The 25542-nt window shown below is 32.1% G+C and overlaps 1 protein-coding gene across 1 annotated transcript; it reads right to left on the bottom strand.

Annotated features, from left to right (window-relative positions):
* On the bottom strand, positions 1 to 20730 carry LOC129219978 (uncharacterized). The gene is given in 4 exon segments (XM_054854299.1): positions 1 to 2397; positions 5741 to 5890; positions 20227 to 20341; positions 20343 to 20730. Coding segments are annotated over 4 exon segments (648 nt in total). The 5' UTR covers positions 20496 to 20730; the 3' UTR covers positions 1 to 2167.
* Between the last annotated feature and the right edge of the window lie 4812 nt (positions 20731 to 25542).

Raw genomic sequence — 25542 nt, 5'->3', positions numbered from 1 at the left:
TATGTAAATTGTTTATTCATACTTCTAAAATGATAAAAAATACTGACAATATTAACAAAAATACAAATTCTGGAATAAATGAAACCAGTGCAATAAAAACAAATACAACAATTTTAAAATTTTTCAACAAATGTTCAACATCAGTAAAATTTTGAAGCTGTCACTCTTTACAGAGTAGAGAATATTTAATAGCCTTGAACTAGATTAAGTTCAAAAGATTGTCTTAAGATTTACTGTTTACTGCCATCAAAATGTTTTAACTAACAAAATACAACCATCAATTTGGATTAATTTTCACCGTCTTGCAAAACTTTTTTCTCTGTAAAACTTTTAATATGTAAAAAAAAAAAAAAAATTGAGAACAGTTTTATTGAATATAGTTGATGTCTTAATTATACAAGTATAAACATTTAATAATTATTAAACAAACATCTAGTGCAAATTATTTTTTATACATTAAAACATGCAATAAATTTGTGCACGAAATTGTTGAAAACACAACCAGAGAAAGTATAAACAGTATGCATAGTTAAAACTAACGAAGATAAAGAGCTCAAATGCTTTATTTATATACACACATTCACTTAATAAAATACATCATATTATATACACATTTTACATGGAATGTTTGTTGCATTTGAAATATCTACAGATATATCATGCTTTAAATATAAATAATAATGATGGAATGTTTAAATTAAGCCAAAATACGTTTAAACAGAAATTTCTTTCTTGATTTAAATTAAAAAAAATTTCATTAAATGGCATTGCACAATTTTGCATTTTACAATAAGGGAATTAAATTTGCAAATAACAGCCATAATTGAAATGATCACAACAATACAATTATTAAAAAGGCTCTTAATAAAATTGAAGAATGTTAGTGAAGATATTTTGCACCAGAAGAAAGATGGAGAGACAGATCTTAAGATTGTGAATAAAAGATGAAAATGACGATTGATTGAATTTGATGACAAATCTTACATATGCAACAGCTCTAGTGTCATGCTGTGGTATGGAAGTAGAGGATGGGGAGTTGAAAAAAAATTCAGATTCTTTGACTGAAAAAGGACTTTGTAAGTAAAAAATTAAACAGTATAAAGAGAATGAATTTACAAGCAGTAATCTATAAGTTTATGATATAAAATGTTGTACCAAAGTCATATGACCAATTTATGAGCATGCATTAAGGACTTTTCATGTAAATAAGTTTCAGTCCAAGCAATTTTCTTCACCACAAAGGCTTTTGATTACTATTTCATCTATATAGAAGTAACAAACATCAAATAATGACATTATTAGCATGACATGATGACAGATAACAAGCATCAGTCCTGCTTACTTTCATATACCTGTGACCGTCTGCTGTGAAAAACGGCAGTAAATTTTATGACAGTCGACTACAGACATAAAAATTTTTGGGAGACAATCTGAATTTACATTTTAAATCAATATTATGCACAACCTAAATGTACACTTTATTTAAGATTAAAACTTCCGTTTACATTGTATTGAATGGTATTTTAGATTAATTATAATTAGGAGAGAAAGGGGAGGTGAATTTTTATTTATTTCCTAGAATTTTATTATTTAATTTTCATAAAAATTCAATGCTGTTAACTACTTTTCATGCCAGCATTTACCTTGGTCTGCAAACATGGCTTACCAATTTTATTTTGTACAGGAGTGGTACTTATTGTGTTTATGAGGTTCTTTAAACGTGTATTTGTTACTGTGGTAGTCTGAAATCAGGTAAATGTGGACATACCAAATACATCAGCGAAAGACCGATTATTTCTGGCGAGTCACCGGAAATAAGTCCGATTTTGTTCTTTTCCCGAAAACGTCCAATTAATCTTACTCATGTTTCCGTTTTTATATTTCTTAATTTTGTAATGATAAAATTTTTCTCTTAAAAAATATTAAGCAGCACATTCATTCAATTCATTTTGGTGAGTAATGTTAAAATCATTTTATTTCTTGTTTTTTCCAACAAAGCTGCATGTTACTCTCAACACAAAAATGTTCATTGTCAATTGCAAATATCACGTTTTTTTGCTGCAACAACAAACGGTTTAAAAACATGGTATATATACCATTCTAAAATTTCCAACAAAATACCAGTTTAGAGACAGGGTGAAATTCATTTGAGAAAATATACAGCACATCAACATTTGAAATTATTTAATGTAAAAACTTGTTGATTTCTGTCTTGAACCCGACGCTTGGCAAGTTGACCTTCAACTAGAAATAATGATCCAGAACCAAGTTCCAAAAGAGCACCAATAACTGCCAACCCAAAAGACCATGACAAATAGTTGTGATCAGGATCTGGCATCCAATTCCTTTCATCTCCAAAGGCTCCAAAGGTTATAACAGCAACAAGACTGAATACTCCTTTAGTAGAGAAAAGTATTAATTACAATTTAAAGATTAAAAATAAGTTAAACATTAAGTAACAATTGCAAAATGAGTTTAATTAGATATAAAATGAAACTTAACATTGCTTTAAAAAATTAAATGCAGAAAAATACGAGTATTGTTCCATTTGACTATAGTGTAACTGTCAGAGAATAGCAATGTAACTAATATTTCTTTAAAAACTAGGAAAGCAGTTTTTCATAGCTTTTGCACCATTTAAAAAAATATGTTATTTTTTGATGCTGAAAACACTCACAATCTAGAGCCACTGTAACATTAATTAGTATTTCTCTGGAAAAAATGTCTCCATTGCTATGCAAACTAACTCACCATATTTCTTGCGTAAGCTACGTGGCGCTTACGAGAAAACGTGCATAAACTGTCTAAGCGGCGGTTCATCTTCTATAGCAAATAAACAATTTAAAAAAGAAGGAAAACAAAATGTAATGAACTTGAATAAAAATGATCCGAAATGAGTCTCAGGTTTTAATTTTTTTTTATGAAAAGGTTCAATTTTTGAAATCCCAAACTTTGAACCAGAATAGTTTCTATGACGCCTTTTTTTTTAAATTAATTGTTGCTTTTAATTGAATAAAAATTAACAAAATTTTCCTGACGAGTTTCATATAGCATTATTTCCCATGCAGATTTTTTAACAAATTAATTTCTAAGCGATCAAGTATGCAAAAAAGTTATGAATTCATAATTTTGCGTTTGCTGCATTTTTGCAGGAAACCGAACATGTGGTATTATTTCTTCTTGAAAGAATCCATGTTTAAAAGAAAGCTTGTTTTTAGAGCCCAGGTTGCATCACTCAATCTGGCTGGGTTCTAAAAATAGGCACCCTCGGCAGCAACCACGGCAGCAACCACATATTCTGATAAACTATCATATGAATGACTTAAAATACAACAACCTTAGGAATTTGCAATAATTTGAATTAAGGCATTTGGCATTTTTCTTGAGCCAGTTTCTCTTGCATCAAAGGTTCCCAAACAGGGTGCCACATGAAGAGAAGAGGGGTGCCGCCCAGTAACCATAGTAAGATCAATTGTACTGGTGCTGTGGTGACCCGATCAGTAAGGCATCGAAGTAACCAGAAGGTATGGGATTCAATCCTAGCTGGTAGAAGATCCACCTACTTTGTTAATGGTAATTGGGGGGGGGGGGGGGGGGGGGATGTCAGGGTTGTAGTTTTGGCCCTGCCACTGGCAAAAGCAACCAAATCTGGATTTGTCCAACGTAGAGCTGGCCAAAAACTGTATTATGTAAAAGCACATTCATGTACACATACAGTTTGTATGTATAATGTTGCACATTCTAATACATGATTAAAAGATATAGAATAAGTATTTATGATAATTGAAGTAATTGTTAAAACTGATTTATCGATTTAATGCAACTTTTCTTATACTAACATTAAAAATTCTTCACAACAAGGACAAAGGGCACTCGTTTAGTAGGAATACTAAAAAGTCTAAGTAATATTACTTTGATTAAAATTGAAATTCATTTTGTGCACATTAAACAATGAAAAAAGTATATATTGTGCTATTTACACTGTTTGGATTGGATAGTTTTAAAAAATTATCACACATTTCTCCTATGATGTGACTATGAACATGCCATCACTTATTACTTGCATAGGGTGTTTATTTCAATAATGAACAGTGATTGATGATTTTAAATAAGGAATAGGGATTGATGTTTCATATTTCTCTTAATTATGTACTCATTAATTTTGATTTTAACTAGAGATGTACCAAGTACTCAGTAACTACTTGGTACTCGGCTAATACCGAGTAGTTGTAAAAAATGGAATATTGTTAAGACAGATTTTACAATTAATAAAAAAGTGCAACCATGTAAGATACTCCAATCATTTACAATTCAAATTTACAAGTCAAATTTAAATTTTGAGAATAATAAAGTTTGTTATGCTTCATGGAGTAAATCTTTATTTTAATGTCTCCAAAGTTAATACAACTTGTTTATTAAATATGGGGTAGTGTAAAAAATATAAAATATTTATATTATTATGGATTTGGGACTAGAACTATAATAGAATGATATAATTTGTTTCAGTTCCAACTTGATTAATCGTACCTACCAGTGGCACACACAAAGGAGGGGTCCAGGGGGTCCGACCCCTCTCATATTTGCATTTTATTTCCCCCAATTGATTACAATTCTATGCATTGTTTACGTAAAATAACTTCAAACAAAGGTAAAAATAATTTTAGTTCTAACACCTGAAAAAAATAAAATCCTCACGTTAAAATATTCTCAAAAATATTGTGCACTTTTCCATAACGAACTGCCTATAAGAAGCAGAATGTTGATTTAATAACCATGCTTTTAGTTCTGTAAATGAACAGATTAAAATGAGATTCTATGAACTTCTATAACCATAAGGGACTTTCTACAACGATAAATTTGCTTTGTCTTTTCCTTTTTTAAAATATGAGAAAACTTAATGTGTCAATTTTTTGCTTTTTGATAATTCAATTAAGTACATGTTATTAACATTTTTGCAATAAATAATACTAATTATTTATTTAAGTTTATTTTTTACTGTTTTTGTTCTCGAAAATTTATAAAATCAAGTCAATATGTTTGATGGTGTATTGGGGTATGATATGAGAGTGAGACTTTCGAACTTGAACCCCCCCCCCCTAGCAAAATCCCTGTGTGCACCACTGATACCTTTTATTTATGTGTTTATCTTGTAACCTTTGGTACTCGGTATTCGTCCAAAGTGCTACTTGGTACGTCTCTAATTTTAACAATTATTATTTCCTATATTCACGTCCAATGGCCCATACTGTACAAAACAGATTTTATCCGAGACGGTTCTAATTGGTTTTATCCATGGTTGAAACCACCACTGGCTGACACTCTTACAACCCTGTGTGAAATATGCTCACGGTCAAAGTCTTCCAAGTGAATCAATACCTCTCGTGGTATTGGAAAAGGAATTGCTTGGCTTCTGGTCTGGATAAAAAAAATCAGAGCTGTCTTCAGAGACCATTCAACCGGTTAAATCCCAAATAGTGGCAGGCACGGGGAAGCCTGGAGTGTGAAATGTGAAGGTATCGATTGTAAGTATGGTAGGTGCCATGAGAAAATTCTAATTCTTCAAAGGGCATCTCAAATTGGCAAGTCTTGGGAACTCTGACTTTGGCTATTTCAAAAACTTTTGAAATGAAAGTAGTTTTGCTTCTTCTTCTCAGGGGAAGTATTCAGGTGAACCTATCGCCCCAACAGGAAGGTGAAAAAGAAAGGTAACAAATGAAAAATCAGTAAAATAAATGTATACCTGCTGTTAAAACAAGCCCGGACAGCAACCTTAGAACAACTACATCTTTATCTGATACCAGGCACATGGTGAATACCATCAGAACAAGACAGGACAGTATTAAACACACTAACCCTAGTGTGAACAGAACTTGGACAGCAACGAAAAATGCTGGAAATAAAATTATAAGAAAATTAGACTAAGAATTTTTCGGTACAGATGTGATATACCCCCCCATTTGGCGACATTCGATTTTTTTGCACAAAATTAAAATATTTTTCTCGCCAATGAGGCGATAATTTTTTATGCATGGCATCCCTGGCCAAACTAACCTGTGTTTAGCAACCCGAAGGCAATCTTACAGATCTGTTCAAACTTGGTTACTTGGGTTGTTTGGGTTTCACGCAGGAGAGATACATGGTGTTGTTTCGTGCAATATACCTTACAGGAATGCTTATTTTGTGTTAGTTTAAGTTCAGTAGTCGTGTTTTGAAGTAAAAACATTAGAAAATGCCAGTTTCTTCAAACTTGAAGGTTAATTAAAAGTTAACTCCAACGTGGTGTGTATCTGTAACGTGCCATTGTCATATGATGTATTGTTTTAGACTGAGTGTGAATATTTATACCATATAAAAAGGTAAGTTCTTTATTTTAGAATTCAAAAAAAAAAAACCTCTCACTTCCAAAATTCTTTGTTTTTACAAATCCTTGAGGGGTTCTTGTAGTTTTTAACTTTATTTTTACTGTATGTTAATTAATTTTACAGAAATAGTACGGTTAGTTTGTTCTAAAAGTTAATTCTTATCGATGCCACGAATTATTTAGACATTCTATTAACGTGCCTCCTTTAGGTACTGAATTTTATGTTAACAATTGAAAGTTCTTTCGGTTGTACTCTTAAAAATGCTGAATTTTATTAATAAATCTGCACAATAATGGTGCATATTTCACACTTAAAACTGTGTCATTATTGTACACTGAACAGAAGGAGCCACCCTTGGGTGTCTCCATGAAAATATACATAACTGTGACCATACTCTGACTGTAATGTATATTAACAGTCGGAGGGATAACGGACCGAGCGGAGCGAGGTCCTGGCGAGCCAGAGGTCTCATAGTACTTTCGTAATGAGACCGAGGCAGGGCCGGCGAGCCGAGATCTCATTACGAAAGTACTATGAGACAGAGGGCTCGTATCCCAGAGAAATGATGAAAAAAAAAATTAATGCATTAATTTTGACTTGTAATTAATACAATAATTTATTTCATTGTATTTTAATATGTTTACAAAAAACCCCGGCCCTGTACATTTTTGAAGCATATATTCGTGATGTTTTTTGTTGTGCTTTTATGTTGTTTTTATTTATATTGTGTTCTGAAGTGCTTTGATCATGTTTTTTTATCTGATTTTTTCCTGTTGGCGCTAAGAAAGCATCGCTAAGAATGATGTATGACATATGTCGTCATACATCGTTTTCTTGGCGCCAACAGGAAAAAGTCGCCAAGGGTGGGGTATATCACATCAGTTCCAATTTTTCTTATTACAAATTTCATTTTAATGAGTAAAAAAAAATTTAAATACTCATTTTTTAATAAACTATCAATTTAGTTTAAAATTAAAAAATTAACTTTGTGATAAATTAGTGATTCTACTGTATTATTTTGATTTCAAATGAATTCTCTTTTATACAGTATGAAGCACATCATTTTGATTGTTTGATTAAATAAATTCTCTTTTATACAATAAGGTTAGCGTTGCACATTATGATGTAGAAATTCCTACATTGTCCAGACCCATCAATTTTTCTGAGGATACACTCCCAGTAATCCTTTAGAGCAATTCTTTAAGAAACAGGACATAGATAGCAAAAACTAAAATAAGTTAGATTTTTATCAAATTTTGGAGTTTTGTAGCCATACACTTTTCATTTATTAGTATTTTTTTTTTTTTTTTACATTTATGATTTTATTAATTCCAGACAGACAAGTTTAAACAGGTATCCAGAATAGTGCAGTTTATATAAATACATGTTGAGCAAGCAATTTAAGCTCATGAATTATAAAATATGCTTAAGTTTTATTTATTTGTAATCTGTTTCATACAAAAGAGATTATTTATTTTAATATTAATATTGTTAAAATTAAAAAAATATATTTTCCAATTATATTTATCAATAAATTATAGTGAAGGGAATTTATAATGTAATTTTGTTACTATAATAACATTAAAGTTTTCTTTATTCTAAGAATAATATATAGTTAAAAACTAGATATTCTGTTTTTTCTTAGTGGCACACTGAAGAATTAAAGTGATACAAAAAAATGTGTGATATGTTTTTAATTAGTGGTAAAATTAATGGTAGCAGAATTACAAAATGGGTAATGGGATTACATTGCACTTTTTTATGGCATAATTAAACTCAGGGTAATTGCTAAGGCATTATATTTATATAAACAAATTTAGATTGTTTCTTGTTGTATTTAAGTTTTTTTTTTTTAAACTGAAATAATTATTTCGATATAATGTACACTCTTTTGTTATTGTGTCTGATTATGTGTCCCACGATTAGTGATGTAAAATACCCAGATATTTTTTTTAGGGGTAAATACCCAGGGTATATACCTGGGTAAATACCCAAAATGGGTATTTATTTCAAAAATTTATATTCAAATAAAATACTTTTCTGTATGTATTCCACTATGTATATATACAGAGTGTTTTATTTTAACCTTCAAGACCTCTATTTTTGCAACCGTTAGTCCTAGATGCATACTTACAATTGCAAAAATGTTCAAAATCAGATGTAGACTTAAGATATTGAAAGTTTGAAGTAAAAATAAAAATGAGTAAAAAAATACAAATTTTAACTTTTTACACGGGCCCCAGATCCTCTGACTTATTGATATTTAGGGAAATAATCTCCATTGAAAAACAATTGCAAAAAAAGTTTGTCATTAGTATGACCAATATTCACTCAGATATGAAACGCAGCGTTTTGTAACTTACACCATGTTACACTCGCCGACAGTAACATCTTTTGGGGGAAAATATAGCAGTAAATGAGTGTTTATATAAAATTATATGTGTGCAGAGTGATTTTTCAAATTGTTCAAGGTTTTCCAGCGTGTTTTGCATATCACGGCATAACATTTGCATGAATTTTTGAGTAGAAATGAAAAATGTAATACCTTGTGTTTTTTACTTTGCCAACCAGTCATTATTTTGAAAGGGTAATAAGTTCTAATCTCATCTTCTGCATGGTCCCTTAAAACTTTCAAATGGAATATCTCCTTGAGTTTTCATTGCACAAATGTCAAGTTTTTTTGTGTCAGTAAGTTTTAAATACAGATCATTTCTCTAAATATAAGTTAGGGGACCTAGAGCCGTATAAAAAGTTCAATTTTGTAGTTTTTGACTCATTTTTATTTTTGCTTCAAACTTCCAATATATTTACTCTGCATCTGAATATCTTTGCAATTGGAAGTAAGCATCTAGGACTAACTGTTGCAAAAATAAAGGTCTTGCAGGTTAAAACGAAACACCTTGTATAACCAACTATATACAAAACAATAAATTTTTCCCTAAAATTTGTATTTTGATCACATATTTAAAGAATTATTGTGTGAAACAACTCAGCAATCTAATATGATATTCACATTAAATGTGTTGCATATGCCTAATCAATGTTGATAGCCAAATTTCACATATAAAAAGCAATTCTACAAAAAGTAAAAAGCTTAACTGGTTACAAAAAAAAAAAAGCAAACATCTTCTTCAATTATGGCATTGAAAAGAAAGATTCTTTGGTTCGTGATATGTTTCTTTCATAGTTTCATTAAGTCTTTCGATAAAAAATATTACAAACTGTGTAATACATATGTATGTATCAGTTTTACCAATTATTTCATATTTAGATTTAAAAAAAAATTCTCATTCACTTTTTGTATTTTTTTGTAAAATACCCAGTTTTTGGGTATTTACCCAGGCCTTGGGTAAATACCCAGGTAAATACCCAAAAAATATTTACCTACCCACTGGGTATTTACCGGATCCACATCACTACCCACGATAAATATGCTGTAATAATATTTTTGAAAATAATAAGTCAGGAACTAGAAGCTAGACATAAGCAATATGATGAGATAGTATTTTTTCCAATGGAGCATCAAGCCAATTTAAACATAAGTACTTGCTTTGTGCTCTTATCCAGTTGAAAAGAAATATCACTTGGGAGTTTTTCGCCACAAGCCATGGTAAGGGTGCGGCGGTCAATGGGATTGGTGGGATGGCTAAAAGAGCTTTGTCAACAGTCCAGTATTGTCCAAAGAAGAGCAAATACAAAATGCTGCAGATTTTTTTTTTTGTGTGGCCAAAACCAAAATATGAAAAAAATACCGTATATTATACTGTGACAGAAAAGAAATAGAAAAAATATTCAAGATTATAATAAAATATGGGAAAATATTTCACCCATTCCTTATATGCATTATGCTAAAGTTACGAGCAAAGATTTATTGGAAATAAAAAGTATGTCTCTTTCAAGTCACTTGTCACAATTTCAATCCCAATCCTTTCTGTGAGCCTATAAATGAACTCAAGTTGCCAATTTGTAATGGCCAGTGGGTTTAGTTAAATATACACCTGCTTCCTCAAGCAAAAATAAGGGAAACTATGCATCATTACATAGTGATGTTAAAAAAAAAATCTTCTGGGAAACATGTAAAATTTGTAAAGGGAAATGGGGACACTTTTATTTGGCCTTCTGAAGATGACTATGATCATATTACAAAAAAGATGTTTTGATGACAATTTCTGACATAAAAGATGTTTTGATGACAATTTCTGACAAAAAAATGGATTGCAGGGATCATTTATCCTACACAAATGATCAGTTTGTAAAAAAATACAATGTGCAGTAAAATGTTATCAATATTTATGCTGTATCTTCTAATTAAAAATAAAATTATGAGTTTAAAAAGTTTAAGTTTAGCAAGATGTAATTCTGTTACCGTTGATGTAATTCCGTTACTTTGATTTAAATTGCAAATAAAGATATTAAGGAATGACTATATTCTCAGCAACAAATATTTTTTATAATATAACGTGTGGTCAGTTGAACCACAGAAAAAATAAATAAAATTATGATTTAGATTCACAGTAATTTAAGTTTGACTTAGCATCACTTTTAACATTGCCCTTTTTCTGTAATTCTGTTACCAAGCAGTAAAAAATTTCTAGAAAATATATGAATTATTTGTAAACTATTTCAAATGCAAATTTTGTTTGCTATGCATACACTTGTTATTTGTGCATAATATAATAATTAAAAAATAATAACTTAGTCTAATTCTAATAAAAACGCCTGTGGCAGAAAGCTGCCGACACAGCGACATTGTCGCAGAATGAGAGAGAGTTTGTGCAGAAAGATTTTGTACTAAGGAGGGAAAAAAGAGATAGGAGGAAAAAAAAGGTCAGAAAATATTAAATGTTGGTCGGAAAAAAAAGAAAATGTCTTATGACTGTGCACCAACTAATGCATATTTTTTATATCTTTAATCATTTTGAAGACTTTAGTTTGTTTTGAAAGTTTGTTTTGAAGACTTTGTTTTGAAAATATCGGATATTTTTGATATTTTCGAGCCCTGCCCATGAGTATGTTAATTAGTGATGTGCTGGATCGTTAAAAAAGTAGATCCGCGGATACGGATCCAGATCATTAGTGTCAAGATCCGCGGATACGGATCTCAAAATGTTTTTGCCCAATTCAACTATCCAAATGTAAAATTTATTACGGAATGTATTCCTGTCACTATAAAAACAGTTTCTTCAAAAAATGTCATCTACGGCGAAAATATAATAAAGACTATGATTTACTCTTTGAAGAAATCTCCGTTAAAACTGATGGAGAGTTGGAAGGAACGGGTCAGCGCAGCATTAATGCTTAAATAGAATGTGAAAAATTATTTCTATCTTGCTCGGTAGTGTAGGATACAGGAGCAAGAATGTAAAGCTGCTACTGGATAGCCTAGAAATAATTTTTCGCATTTTATTTCAGCATAGATGCAGTGCTGACCCATTCCACCCAAATTACTCCGACCGACATAATAACAGTGCCGAGAACACCTTTACAAACAGTAAATAGAGCCTTTTGTCACACTTTTTTGAAGGATGCCGGGAAAAACCAAAATGAAGAAAAACAGAAACCCCACATCAATAACAAAAACTAATATTAAACTAAAAATGTCTCAGATGGCCGTTGGCTTCTGAAATGATACCTTATAATTTAAATAGGGAATAAAAACTAATTTAAACGAAATTTAAGAGTCTTTTATTCAAATATTTAAAAAATTTTAGAATAGAAAAGATCCGTCAAAAAAGTAACGGATACGGATCTTTATTTTTCCTCGGATATCCGCGGATACGAATATCCGGAACATCACTAATGTACACTTAATATCATGGATGGAAACACTAAAACTACAAAAAAAAAAAAAAAGCAAGGAAGGTGAAATTCCTAGTGCTTTTAGTAAAAAAAAATAGCAGAAACTAGTTTGCTCATTCAGTAAGGTACCGCCCTATAGTCAGGGCTATAGTGCCTAGAAAGAGTAGTGTGCCGACCGGCGCTTTTTTCCCCACGATTCTTGAAGACAAATTGTATGAAAACCGCTAGATGGCAGTGCGGTCGAGATGTACGTTCAATTTCGCGGTGTTTACATTAGTAGATGCGGGATTTTGATTTAATTTAGTTCCACGTTTCTCTTTTTTACCTTTATTTCGTGAATATTTCATGAAACAGCGTTTAAGGCTTTTAATGGAGGCATAAAAGTTGAACATTGGAAGAAATAAAGCTTCATCTTGTTTCGTACCAGGGTGCAAAAGTGGGTACAAAACATGCAAGGAAAAATTACGCTTTTTAAAGCTCCAGCAGATGAAGAAAAACTAAAGGGCAATTCCATGAAAAGTGAAACCAGTAGGTAAAAATTTCATATTGCAGTTATTTTGCTATATTATGCATCATTGTAAAGCTTGCAATGTGTATTTTCAGAATATTGCATTGCTTTTTTAATAAAAATTAAATAATAAATTTTTTTCCTAGTTGGAAGTATGATAGTCGGGTCTTCAAAACAATCAGAAAAAAATACCCCATTTTCAAACGCTTATTTCTAATAGCAAAATAAAAATAAACAAAATTAATTGCAGTACAGCTTAAATTATTAACATAATACTATAATAACATGCATTTATTTTTATTTTTGTACAAAATGAAATTAGGCAATTAAAATTTGTAAAAAATGAAGTTCAATGTTACGTCCGTAACAAAAATTTAGCAAAAGTTGTTGTTGCTTCCTAAAAAATCAAAATTAAAAGAAATCCTTTTTTGTCCTTTTAGCAATTCATCAGAGTAATTGTTTACTATAGTTTAAAACATTAGAATTTCTTTAGTTTTTTAAAAAATGGCGTTACAGACGTAACATTTTTTGTTACGGACGTAACAAAAAGCAGTACGTTACGTCCGTAACACATGTATATTTTCAATTAAAAAGGAAAAAAATACAGGATAAGCAATGAAAATATAGGGTATGACATGTAATATGATATAACAAAACTTCTGATACTGTGATTTTCAAAATTTTATAAATATTAGTGGATATTTAATTTCATTTTTTAAAATTATTGAAATACACATCGTCGCCTCAGAGCAACATTAAGACATCTAATCCTAGGAATAAGACAAGATATCCTACTGTTGCTCTGAGGTGTTCCTCTCAATGTAAGATTTTTTTTGTCCTCCAAATCCTAATTCAATTGGTGTTAATAATTCTAGAATTGCAATTAATGCTTAATAACATGCATTAAAATATTCTAGAGGGTTCCTTAATTTCTTAAACTTTGCTTCATCAATGCACTATGACACAAAAAAAAATAGTGTTCTCCCAGTTGATTTTTGTGAAAATTCCTTGATCATTTAACACGAAGAAATCCAAAGCATTTTGTGCGTAATTTTTATCAATAAAGTTTTTTTTTTAAATTTATATTACAGATATTAATTATAGTTTTTCTCTTCAAACTTCTATCATTCTGAAAGCATAGCCAAATTGATATTACTTCTTATTTAAAAACTAACTTAGAGATAAGAATTTGTCCTGTTTAATAGTTTAAACCAAAGTTACTGAGTTACTTTTTATTGTTATTTACTCTCCACAAAAAAATAATATTTAGATTACTGTTTCGTTGATGTGTTGAATATTTTATAGCTTTAAAACTTAAATTAAAAAGCATAATTAGATTAGAGTTAAAAATACTAAATATTAAACTAGCTACATCTGATCCTCAGATAAGGCAAATTTAGTTTTGAAGCAAGATTTAGATTACTTAGGCAAATGTTGGCCAAAATGCATTTTTCCGATGTCAGTTTCGACAGTTTTTTTTCCACCTTTGGCAAAAACGTGCCAATTCTATTAAAAAGCGATCGAAATCAAAGGCAACCGTTAAACTTTAAAAGAAATTTGGCAGATAATATATTTGTTGAGAGATAGAGAAAATCATCGAAAATTCTTAAACTGAAAAAGTTCTTCCTTGTAGAACCCCCCCCCCCCCCCCCCCCCCCCCCCCGCTCTCCCTCCATGTTCATGTTAAAAATTTGAAAAATTTATCTGTAACTGAAGAATTCCACTTTTGTTTTTGCTTAATTTCCCCTTGGATAATTTCACTTTTTATGACGCACCAATTTATATTTTATATTTATTTACATGGTGGTATATGGACGGGGGCTGCTCCCTACCTCCCCAAATCTTTAAAAACTATTAAAGTGTAACTTAAATGGTCAAAATAATGTGTTAATCTAGAACAATGCACTCTCTTAACAAAAATTATTAGTATACATAAGCTTTTATTTGCTTTGTGCAATTAGTATATCAGACATGTTACGTCCGTAACACATTTTTGTTGCGTCCGTAACAAATATAAAAATTTCTATCATAAATTTTACAAACAGTATCCATGAAAACTTTATGGTTTTAGAAAGCTTAAAATCTCTAGAACAAGTATTTCAAAGGAAATTTTAGAAATCTATGAATAATTCACAGGAATATTGGCAATTGTATGACAATGTATACATTTTGCTGTTTTCTGAGTTACGTCCGTAACAGGTAGTTTTTAATTTTTGTTACTTTTTCTAATAAAGCAATCTGCACCCAAATTTTTGATAGCATTAATAACACCCAACTATACAACAGAAAAAAAAATTGTAGCTTTTTATGAAACCAAATTGAAATTATGAGTGTTTAAAGTCTGATTGTTACGTCCGTAACGGTGGAATTGCCCTAAAGTGAAACTCGTTAATTCCCAGGTTAGATAAAGTTTTTGATAAATATTGCTCATTTTGTGCTCTGCATTTCGAAAAACATTTTATTGAAACGCATTTTAAGCATATTATAAATGGTGAGGAAGTTTTGATTCCTCGGGGAAAACCTTTTTTGAAAGATGAGGCAATTCCGACAATTTTCCCAAATCTGCCAACATACTTTACTAAAAAATTACCAAAGAAAAGGTTCATCAGGAATTATGCAGTTAAAAAAAAATGTTCCCTGTTTGAAAAAAATAAAACTTGATCTTTCCGCAGATGAAATTGAAATAACCACGTCGCTTTACTATTAGTAGAGAAATAAGAGACGCGCAGTTATTGAATACTTAGGGGGCCATTCATTAATTTCGTAAGGATGATTTTGGCAATTTTTGATCCCCCTCCCCCCATGTAAGGGTACGTAAGATCCCCCCCCCCTTATTCTTCCGTAAGATTCCATTTCGTTTTTCAAAATGATAAAATAACAAATCTTGGAATCGTTACATCACTGGAATCGTTATTAAATTCACATTATCAAATTTAACTTTTTGCGTAAAGAAATAGTTACTGAAAAGTTAGAATCTAAACTGAATGTTTTTCCGACATTTTTTTTTTTTTTGATGTAATATTAATTAAAAATAAAACATGCCATACATAATGCGACTCTTTTATTATATTTTACACTATTCATTCTTTGTAAAACAAATAAAAAAACATCTTATCCTAACACGTTTCTTACCTTCCATACTCAAATGGAATATTATCTCTGCCAAATCACTTGCAGTGGCGGATACAGCCAGCGGGCAGCCGGGCATTTGCCCAGTGGGCCGGTCATGCTTTGGGCCGATCAACTAACAGCAAAGTATTTCGGACCTGTCTACTAACAGCAAAATGTAAATTTTGCGCGTATGTGATTAGAATAACGCAAATTCGCAAAACGCAGCGTCAGCTCCTCTTTACGCATGGGCTAAAGCTTGTGGGTGAAGGGAGGCAGGGCCCTCACCAAGGGGGGGGGGATTTCTGAAAAGGAGCTGTCTAGGGCCTGATTACCACACAGGCTGACTAGGCCTAGGTCTGGGGCCCCATTTTCCTATGGGGCTTCATATTTTTCAAAGAATTATGCATAGCATTGCAACAATATGAAAAATACATGTATTTAAAAAAAAAAAATTAAAAATGATGACTTATTAATTGGAAAAAAAGTTCTTTAAAGGGGAATTTTTAATCATTCTGCCAGTAACGAATTTCTTTGGTCAAGATTATGAGGGGGCCCAAAGGGAATTCATAAATGCACACGAGTGGTTTATACATAGTTGTGTGATTAGACAAAGGGGCCTCCAAAAGTGCATTCGTGCTTAGAAAATGTAAATTAAACACTGCATAGTCTTCAGGGAGCCTCCAAATTAATGTAGGCCTAGAGTTTTACTTTTACTTAGTCGAACCCTGGGGCTGCCAATATATTTTTAGTCGTGTAATAAAAAATAAATTAATTAATTTAAAAAAAATAATAGGGAAACTTTAGCGGTCGTAAAAAGAATCATTTTTGAGTTTCTTTGACGTTTTTATTTATAAATGTCAATTCACAATTGCTCTAAAATGTAACTTACAACAAGGGCCGACGTGAGGTCATGTCAGCTTAGTTGGAGAATAGGGTCCCCGCTCGGAATTGAACTCGTGCAGAGAGTAAAATATCCTAATGGCGAAAGGTGTAGAAGGGGGCCTGTGAAAAAAATTGACCTATGTCATTTTTTTCCCTTTTTGCTCTCGGCGACCCTGTTTATAGCAATTGGAATAAAAGAGACAAAATATTTTTTTCCGTAAAATTATTTCAAAAAATGCAATTTTAAAATACCATTGAGGAGCATGAAAGACTCTACATTATTAAGATATTATCAAATCAAAGGCCAAAGGCCGCCAAAATGTGAGTTTCAAACATTTTTTGACGAAACATAAAGTACTCTGTACGCTGTACAAACTCACGGTTTCGGGCCCCTCAGTTTAAAAAGAAAATAAGTTGATAAAAACCAATGTTGAAAGAATTCCGGTGTTCCCCCCCCCCCCCCTCCTAATATCATCGAAGATCGCGTAAATTTTAAATTTTTGGGCTTCAATTTTGAATAACTTCCTAAGAGAATGGTCGAATCCACTCCCGCCATAACATGGAATTCCCGTTTCGAAAATTTGCTGGAGGAAAGCACTCGAACTTCTCCAATTTTTCAAACATTCCCAAAGATGATCTAAAACGGTTTTTAAATTAACAGTTTCAAAAATTTTCTGGGAAAGTGCCCCATCTCCTCCCTTCTCTCGGCATCATCAATGAAGAACGTTTTAAATATCGTTTTTAGTGCTTCAATTTTGAAAAATTTTCCGGGTTAAAACTCCTGAAAATTCCTTTTCCTAACATCACTGAAGGTCAGCAAAAATTTGGTTTTTGGAACTTAACTTCGAGTAACTGCCGGTGCCCTAGTCCTTTACCAAAAAAGGCTTTCAAGACTTCATTTTGAAAATTTTCTGGTGGATGGCTTCGGAATCTATCTCGAATTAAAATCACCAAAGATCTTCTAAAACTGCGGTTTCAGAGCTGATATAAATATTTTTTTAATTTCAGAGGAGAGCCCCCGGAACCGCTCTTCATAGCATATACTCGAAGATAATTTGAAATTCTGTTTTCGGATTTAATCTTCTGAAAAATTGCAGCAGGAGAAACCCTGAACCTACGTTCCCCTGACATCACCAAATATTGCCCAAAATTGAGTTTTTAAGACTACAATTTCGAAAATTTTCCGGGGAGAGGCCCCCCTGAACACCCCTATTTTAAACTCAATGTTAATCTTTCTATTAAGTTTATATTGCCAATACTTTAAATGACTCCCAGAAGACAGAAAGCTAAATCCACTTTCTCTCTTTGTATTGATACATGCGTTTGAAAAAAAAATTAATGGATTCCCAAACTCGTACCCAACCCCTCCCACCAGGTTTTTGACCTCGTATAGATTCTGGGGGTCGTCAGGTTATGGCAGTATAAAAAAAGGGAATGTTTATGACAGGGCCCAGTAATGTGTGTTTGTGTCGCGGGACCCATCACGTTCTAAGACGGCCCTAGTCTTTCACCCATGAACATCGCTAGATCAGTTTCATAAAACAGGGCAATTAAGTTACTTATTATGACTGCAGAAAAGGACATACTAAGCCAAGCAGTGTTATCATTACGGAAATATTCAATCAAGTTCCGGGCATTATAAAAATACTTAAATGGACAATTACAATCACAAATTTTCCTCACAAAATAAGGTTTGCTAATACTGTATCAATTTGTTCACCACTAAAGCGCAGAAGTGTTCCTATCTGTTAAATTTCGTTTGAATAAAACATATTTAGTTGTTAAGAATAATTTCCTCACATTAAGTGATATCCCAATCGTTAGGTAAAATTATATGTCTATAAGAGCTATGGGGCCGCTACATCTCCTAATGCCAGGGCCGATTTTTTCAACCAATCCGCCACTGATCACTTGTTGACTGCGCAATTTCTAATGTGAAATACCGACTTGGAAAATATTACGTAAGAATGAGTTTGCCCCCCCCCCCCCAAAGATACGTAGAGGCTTTTCCAACCCCCTCCCCCTCGGGATCCTTACATATTTAATGAATGGCCCCTTATAGTCTACTATTTTCATTGAAGATAAATTAGCATAAGGTAATTTTATATTCTTCAAAAAATAAATGAACACCCATGTAACAAATAGTACTTATTACAGAATTTGTCTTCTGTGCAGAAATAAGTTCAATCCAAAAAACGGGGCTTTTAAACTGCGAAATGAGCATGCAATCGCCGATTTAAAACGAGTCTGATTGAGGAGCATAACGTACACCTCGAGCGCAGCGCCATCTGGTTTTTCCTCAGATCTGACCTCACTTTTTCCCCGTCGATCGGCACACTACTCTTTCTAGGCACTATAGTCAGGGCTAAGGCAGAGGCTAGGGTTTTCCACCTCCAGCTCAGTCACTCCTATGCTGGGCTGATGAGTGCTAATAAGCACGAAACTGCAGTCCTCGGCTGGAATTGACTGAGCTGGCGGTGTATTTCATGTAGTTTGCTCATGTTTTTAGACCTGTTGGGGAGGAAAATGGAAGATCCCTCAACTTGGAAAGTATCAACATCTAGTAATGATGACGGCAACACATGATGAAAAAACATGGTTGGCAAGTTTTTGACATTTAGTGGTTTCATCCAGTTTCAACTGTCATGTAAAAAAAACCCTTTTGGACATGGTTTTCAACACAATTTCTCTGCTTCTGGGTCCATGAACCTCAAGGTTGTGCTCTTTGGTAACGTCACCACAACTGTAATTTTTGTTTCCACTTGCCCAACAAGGCTTAAAATCAACAGTGGTCCACTGCTCCAAGACCACAAAAACATAATTTGGACCAGAAGAATACAAATTCTAGTGGTCCATGGAATTAGTGAAGTTTTATTCAAATTCTTTAAAAAATTAAGCATCATCATTTTTTGAACTGTTGCGAGGGAGTCTTCACCTTTATTTATAATGTTTAGATTTTCTTTGCACGAAAAAATAAGAGTATACAACTTCTACAGCTATCAACACTGTTTTTACCACTGTATTGCCAAGCTCCGAAAACTAGAACCAGAAAGACGCCTGTAGTTTCCTTTTTGTTCTCCAATCTCTAAGACATGTGTAGATTGAAAACTGCCAGTAGATTCTATTTCTCATGTTAATTTTGTTAACTGGTCAGATGGACCAGTAAATTACAGCTATAATAACTTTTTCTTCCAAATTGCTACCCCTGAGTATATATTTGAATTTGACCAGGCTGGCATACCTGCTAGCTGTTGAAAGCATTTAAATGAATATGAATAAAATTTATAATTACAATAGGTTGGCTTAACTCCAGAAAATTAGGAGCACAAAGTATTCCAAAAAAGTTAATAAGTTAAGTGATTGTGGGTGTTTTAAAAAGTCAAACTAATTAGAAATATAAGGATCGAATACAATACATAGCTTAAATTGTAGGGAACAGCCACAAAATTGCAGGAACTTGATTCAAATTTTTTAAAAATCAGAATAGTTAAAAAATTTTAATTATTCGAAGATGCAACACACAATGCAATGTGTATAACTTTATCACATAAGCTTTTTACTCACGTGGCGACAAAAAATCTTGAATGAAGTTATAGTCTTCATCAAATATCCACTTGCATCCTCTAAATTCTCGATCATAACGGTAATAAATGTCAACAAATCCTTTGAAACAGGCCTCCCCACAATCCTAACCTTTGAAATCTTTCAACGGGTGCTCTTCCATCCGAAACTAACCAGTAGGGTGTAGTAAAAGCTATAACAATGCAAACAATACTGACACCTAAGGTGGCACATGCCAAAAGCATCACAGGATAAAATTTTCCAGTATTCATTTTTGATTTGTATAACTGATACAGTAGCTTACTACCTCAATAAGATTCCAAGCATGTTTCACTATTTAAGGATAAAATACTAAAATGAAGTCACAAAGAAAGTATACATCCGTAGCGAATTTCCAAGATATGATAAATAATCAATGAATTTGCCAAAGATTTGTCAATAACTTTTGTTTCTCGCCAAGTTCGTAACAAAAACAATACCAAACTGGATTAAGTACGTTTCACCACACCCAGCATTGCCATCATTTGGAAATAAAATAAATGTTTAAATTATCGATTTTTTTAATATGAACCCTAATCGATTAATCTTCGGGGTTTTTTTTTTTTTTACCCGAGGAAGTGTCTGCTACTCCTCGATTTTTCTAGCAACCTTTGTAGTAACTTGGCGTGGTTTCAGACGTCCTCGATATTTGGCGATCACGTTCGCGTTGTTTTTTCCAGCGAGCAACAACTGCGCCTCGTGTTTGCTCAGCATACTTTCCTATATGGATAGTATTTTAATGATCTAATTATTGTAATTATGGAGGAATGACTTTTGAAGTAGGGGCGAAGTTTTCCTCATTTGAAAGCTTACAAGACAAATTACGGAAGAAGAGAATTTTGTGCATTTTGATGTGCAAGATACTGCTAAATTGACGAGTGATGTTCATATTCGACACGTTAAAAACATGGAACTGTCGAATTGGTGTATTACAAATTAAAATACACCAATGTTTTTGGCGGGCGAGAGTGCCAAAAAAAGGAAAGAAAACAAAAATGAAAGGAAATCTATAAGTGAGTATAAGTTTTGTATGTTGACCAGTACACCGAACTATAAGAAATATAATCTAATTTTCTTACAAGTTGCTTCCTCTTTAAAAAATAATACTACCTTGCATGTATTAGCTGTTTTATAAGGTTATAAATAAATACACTGCTCAAAATGTGTCGCAATTCATTAATGACCCTAAGTTTGCTGATGATTGGTTTTATGAACCGTATTTAGTCACCAAACAAGATATCTGGTGTTTTGGGGACCTCGATTTGGTGTATTTTTAATCAACATAAATGCAGCTTTCTGTTTGATAATACATTTATTGCATTAACTGCCATTTTTTATACTAAGAGCTCCTACAGCTCAACAGGCAATTAAAATAGCAATGGGTAATTATTTTATACTTAATGCCAAATTGCTTCATGTAATATCTTTTCAATAGTGTTTTTATAGCTCTTTTACTGTGTGTTATTCTTGTTGCACTGTAATGTTTGTATTATATTCCTGGCTTTTTTCTTTTCATGGCAATGCATTACTGGTCCAGTTTTTGTGAGGCTACTTTTATCTAAAGATGGACAGCATCTTGTCGAGTGGATGTAAATAACAGCTAAATCGTTAGTGATTTTGACCTGGAGTTTATGGCAACTATGACGTTAGGCGACTGCAATGGTTTGACACGCATGAACGAACGAAAAGTACCCAAGGATAATTGGTAAGGTCAAATTTTAATAATTAAGTTTAATTTATGTTTCACAAAAGAACTAGATAAGTGCCCAAAAAAACAGTATTGAAAACTTCAATTCTTAAAGAATCAAATATTTATTTAAAAATTGGTGCACCTAGTTAATCTATTACAAAATTGTTTCGCTCGACCTTGCATGTCAATAATATGATTTGATGCGGGTAAAATGTTACAATGTATTTAATATTTCGCTATTGAGGTGTAAATTATGTTTGATGCACTTTTGAATCCATTGGGAGACCTGGAATCCTATTTTCTCAAGTATTAACCTTGAAGTGGCCACTACTGAAGCACTGATCACAAGTGGTGTGTTTATCTTATATGTCTGTGAGCACTCCAGGTTAAAATGCATTGTGTGCAAAGCATTTCCCCGCTTGATATTTGTTATTCTTGATTTTTTTTCTATGCACAGAAATTCATATTAATTTATTATAATTGTTCTCCTTTTGGATGCTATTCTATATTGTTCATCTGAGTAAGTAGAAACCTGGTGTAATAGACAACAGAAATATAACAATTTATTTATGAAAACAGTGAAAATTCATGCATTGCTTACTATTCCATTGTGATGCATTGTAATATTGTTGCATTTAAGATTGAAATTACATTGTTTTTTCCCCCCACAGTTAAAGAAGTATTTTGGGCGTGCAGCTTCAGAAACTGAATTCCTTACTGAATGGTACATGGTAGAGAGATTTGGCTTCATTTACTGTCAGTCATTTCCTCTGCTTGTACTTTTCAGTTTAGCCTGAGCCTGAAGAGTAACAACTGAATCAACAGAAGTATGGATCTGTACGATGTTTCAAGGGTTTTCATCTGTAAGAGGTAATCAAGTAGAAAATCATACAACTTTAGTTGTATGTAGTATTTTTAAAGTAGATTAAGTAGTATTTTTACTTATCTTAGTAGTATTTTTAAAAGTTGATAAATGACACAAGTCTACATGAACTTTTCCCCATGTGTTCTAACTTGTGATTGTTTATTGATTTGTGTTCAAAAAAAGTTAAGCAGAGTAAGCTATTAAAAAACAGCTTGTTAACCTATTAAAACTATTAAATAAATGATTTAATTAGAAATAGATGAGAAATATAATACAGTTGACTCTATCTAACGTCTTTCAGGGGACCGCAAAAAATCGTACTTAAATAGAATACTTCTAAAACTGCAGTGGAGTATCTGGTACTATGAAAAGTCATTTAATAGAATGTCGTTAAACAGAGAACCAACTGCAATTTGATGTCTGAAAAAGGAGAAAAAACAATGCATTGTGTATTATTCCAGTATGATTATGATGCATGGCAATATTTGTGCATTTAAGTTTTAAATTAAGTTGTTTTTTCCCCTTCAGTCCAAGAAGTATTTCGCATGTGCAGATGCAAAAACTGAAAATTCCTGACTAAATGGCACATAGTAGAGAGATTTGGCTTCATTTGCTGTCATTTCCTCTGCTTATGCTTTTCAATTTAGTCTGAGCCTGAAGAGTAATAACTGATTCAACAAAAGTATGAATGTGTGATATTTCAGGAGTTTTAATCTGTAATAAGTAATCAAGGAGGAAATTATTCAACTTTAAAATCATCAAATAACAAGTGTACATGAATTTTTTCCTGTGTTCTAACTTTATTATTCATTGATTTGTGTTATGCAGTTGACTCTAATTCTAATATTTTTTTTTATCTCATAGATTTCATTGGGTCCCTAACTCTTGAGAAGGCTGTGGTTGCTTCCCGTAACTCAAAGGTTACAGCCGTTTTTTTTTTCAGGACTTTGAGTACAGTGATTGAGAGTTAACTGTACTATGTAGTATTTTGTCTACACATCTGAGGAGCAAAAGCTAACTGTGCTGTTAGCAAAAGATAACAGCTCAGGCTCATTGATCTCTCGAATTTAGTGATTGGCATAGCTAACCTAAATAATTTTTTACTGTGTATTTGTTAAATAATTTTTTATACCTTCTGACACCTCTTTACACTCCCCAGATGAAAAAGTGTTACGCAGTTTTACTCCATATAGAGATGTTTGGAGCTTCTTTAGATCACCTGTTTCTTTCAAGTCTTGATATCTCTTACCCCATCTTTGTTAATAGCACCCATAATTTTTGTAAAATAGTTCAAATGAAAAGAAAGTAAATTTTTAAGCTCAATGGAAGACTGTAGGAGCATATTCTTGAAGATTTAAAGCTTGGATCCTCCTTTTTCTAGATATTTGCCTAGAAGCTTGTTAAGACATCTTTAAAGGCATCCTACGTCGAACATTGAAGAAACAGTGTGAAGCAGGATAATGGTAGAACTAACGAGACATTGGGGCAAAATATTGAAATTATTTTGTGTAACTTGTCTGCTTGTCATCAAAAAAGGGTGGAAGTATCTGAAGACATAACATGCCTCATAACAATTCATTTAAGAGGAATTGGTTAATTTTTAAAAGGTTTTTGCCATATTGTTTGGAGGCTTGCTCCATTTCCCTTGAATTAGGATCTTTTGATCAAATCTAATTTGTTAAACTGATATATTTCTGTTTCATTCATAAAGAAATAAAGATTTGATCATTTGAATTGGTACCTACTATGCATATATTTTTGGAAGCTATAAATAAAGTTCTTGTATCAAATCTATGTGTTTGTATATTTTATGTTTTCTACCAGATTGTTAAAAAAATTTCTGCAACCTCTCAAATTAGCTACTATATTTTTTAACAGCTACATCTAGTCATTTCATATAAATCTTAGAAGTGTGGTGGGGAAAAAAAAAACATTTTAATCATTTGAAGTTTGGTTGCTCAAAAGTTTGTTTCTTTCCTCTCTTTTTCAAGATTGTCATTTTTTTCAAGCATTTGCAGCATAGCCCATTCTGGTCAAAAGACCCCACAGTAATACAAAGACCACACACAAACTTTAATTTCACAATTTTACTTGAAAACGCATAAATTGTTGTAACTTGAAAAAAAGAAAAAAAAAGGCCCTGGCATTCATTTGAATTTTGACGTCTTGAATTCAAATTATGTTTTTCAAAATCACAAAGTGCGATAGGACCCTACTTGTTGAGTTTCTATGTATAGAATGGAAGTAAAGGACAAATTCACACTCATCATATCATGACCAATGATTTTCTAGATTAGGTAAAAGGAGGCATATTCTTAAAAAAAAAAAACTAGTAATTAGGATGAGGTAATAAAGAATGACCAAATTGCACTCGTGCACTTTTCATAAAGATTAAACTTACAACGTATAATGTTATACCTTTATCTTTACCAGAATTAAGTATTTTTATATGTTTTTCCTGAAAATACTTGATTTTACACAAAAAAAAAACCTTTATGCAAAAACTATTTGAGGTAAGCCTTGAATGGAAACGATTTGTAACCATGACGACAAAAATTAGTTTCGCTAAATAAATATTTAAAACAAAATTTTTATTCGTTTATAAATATTTTATTAATTCCCTCATTATTTGGGGTTTGAGTATACATATTTAATATTTGTTTTCTCCTATTATGGGAAGAAAAAAAGAAATTTTTTTTTTTGATTAATTTTGTATTTAATGACT

This window comes from Uloborus diversus, chromosome 4 (assembly GCF_026930045.1).
Source record: "Uloborus diversus isolate 005 chromosome 4, Udiv.v.3.1, whole genome shotgun sequence".
In the NCBI taxonomy this organism is placed as follows: Eukaryota; Metazoa; Arthropoda; class Arachnida; order Araneae; family Uloboridae; genus Uloborus; species Uloborus diversus.
The sequence above is the reverse complement of the archived record's forward strand: the minus strand, read 5'-3'. Positions and strand labels throughout refer to the sequence as shown.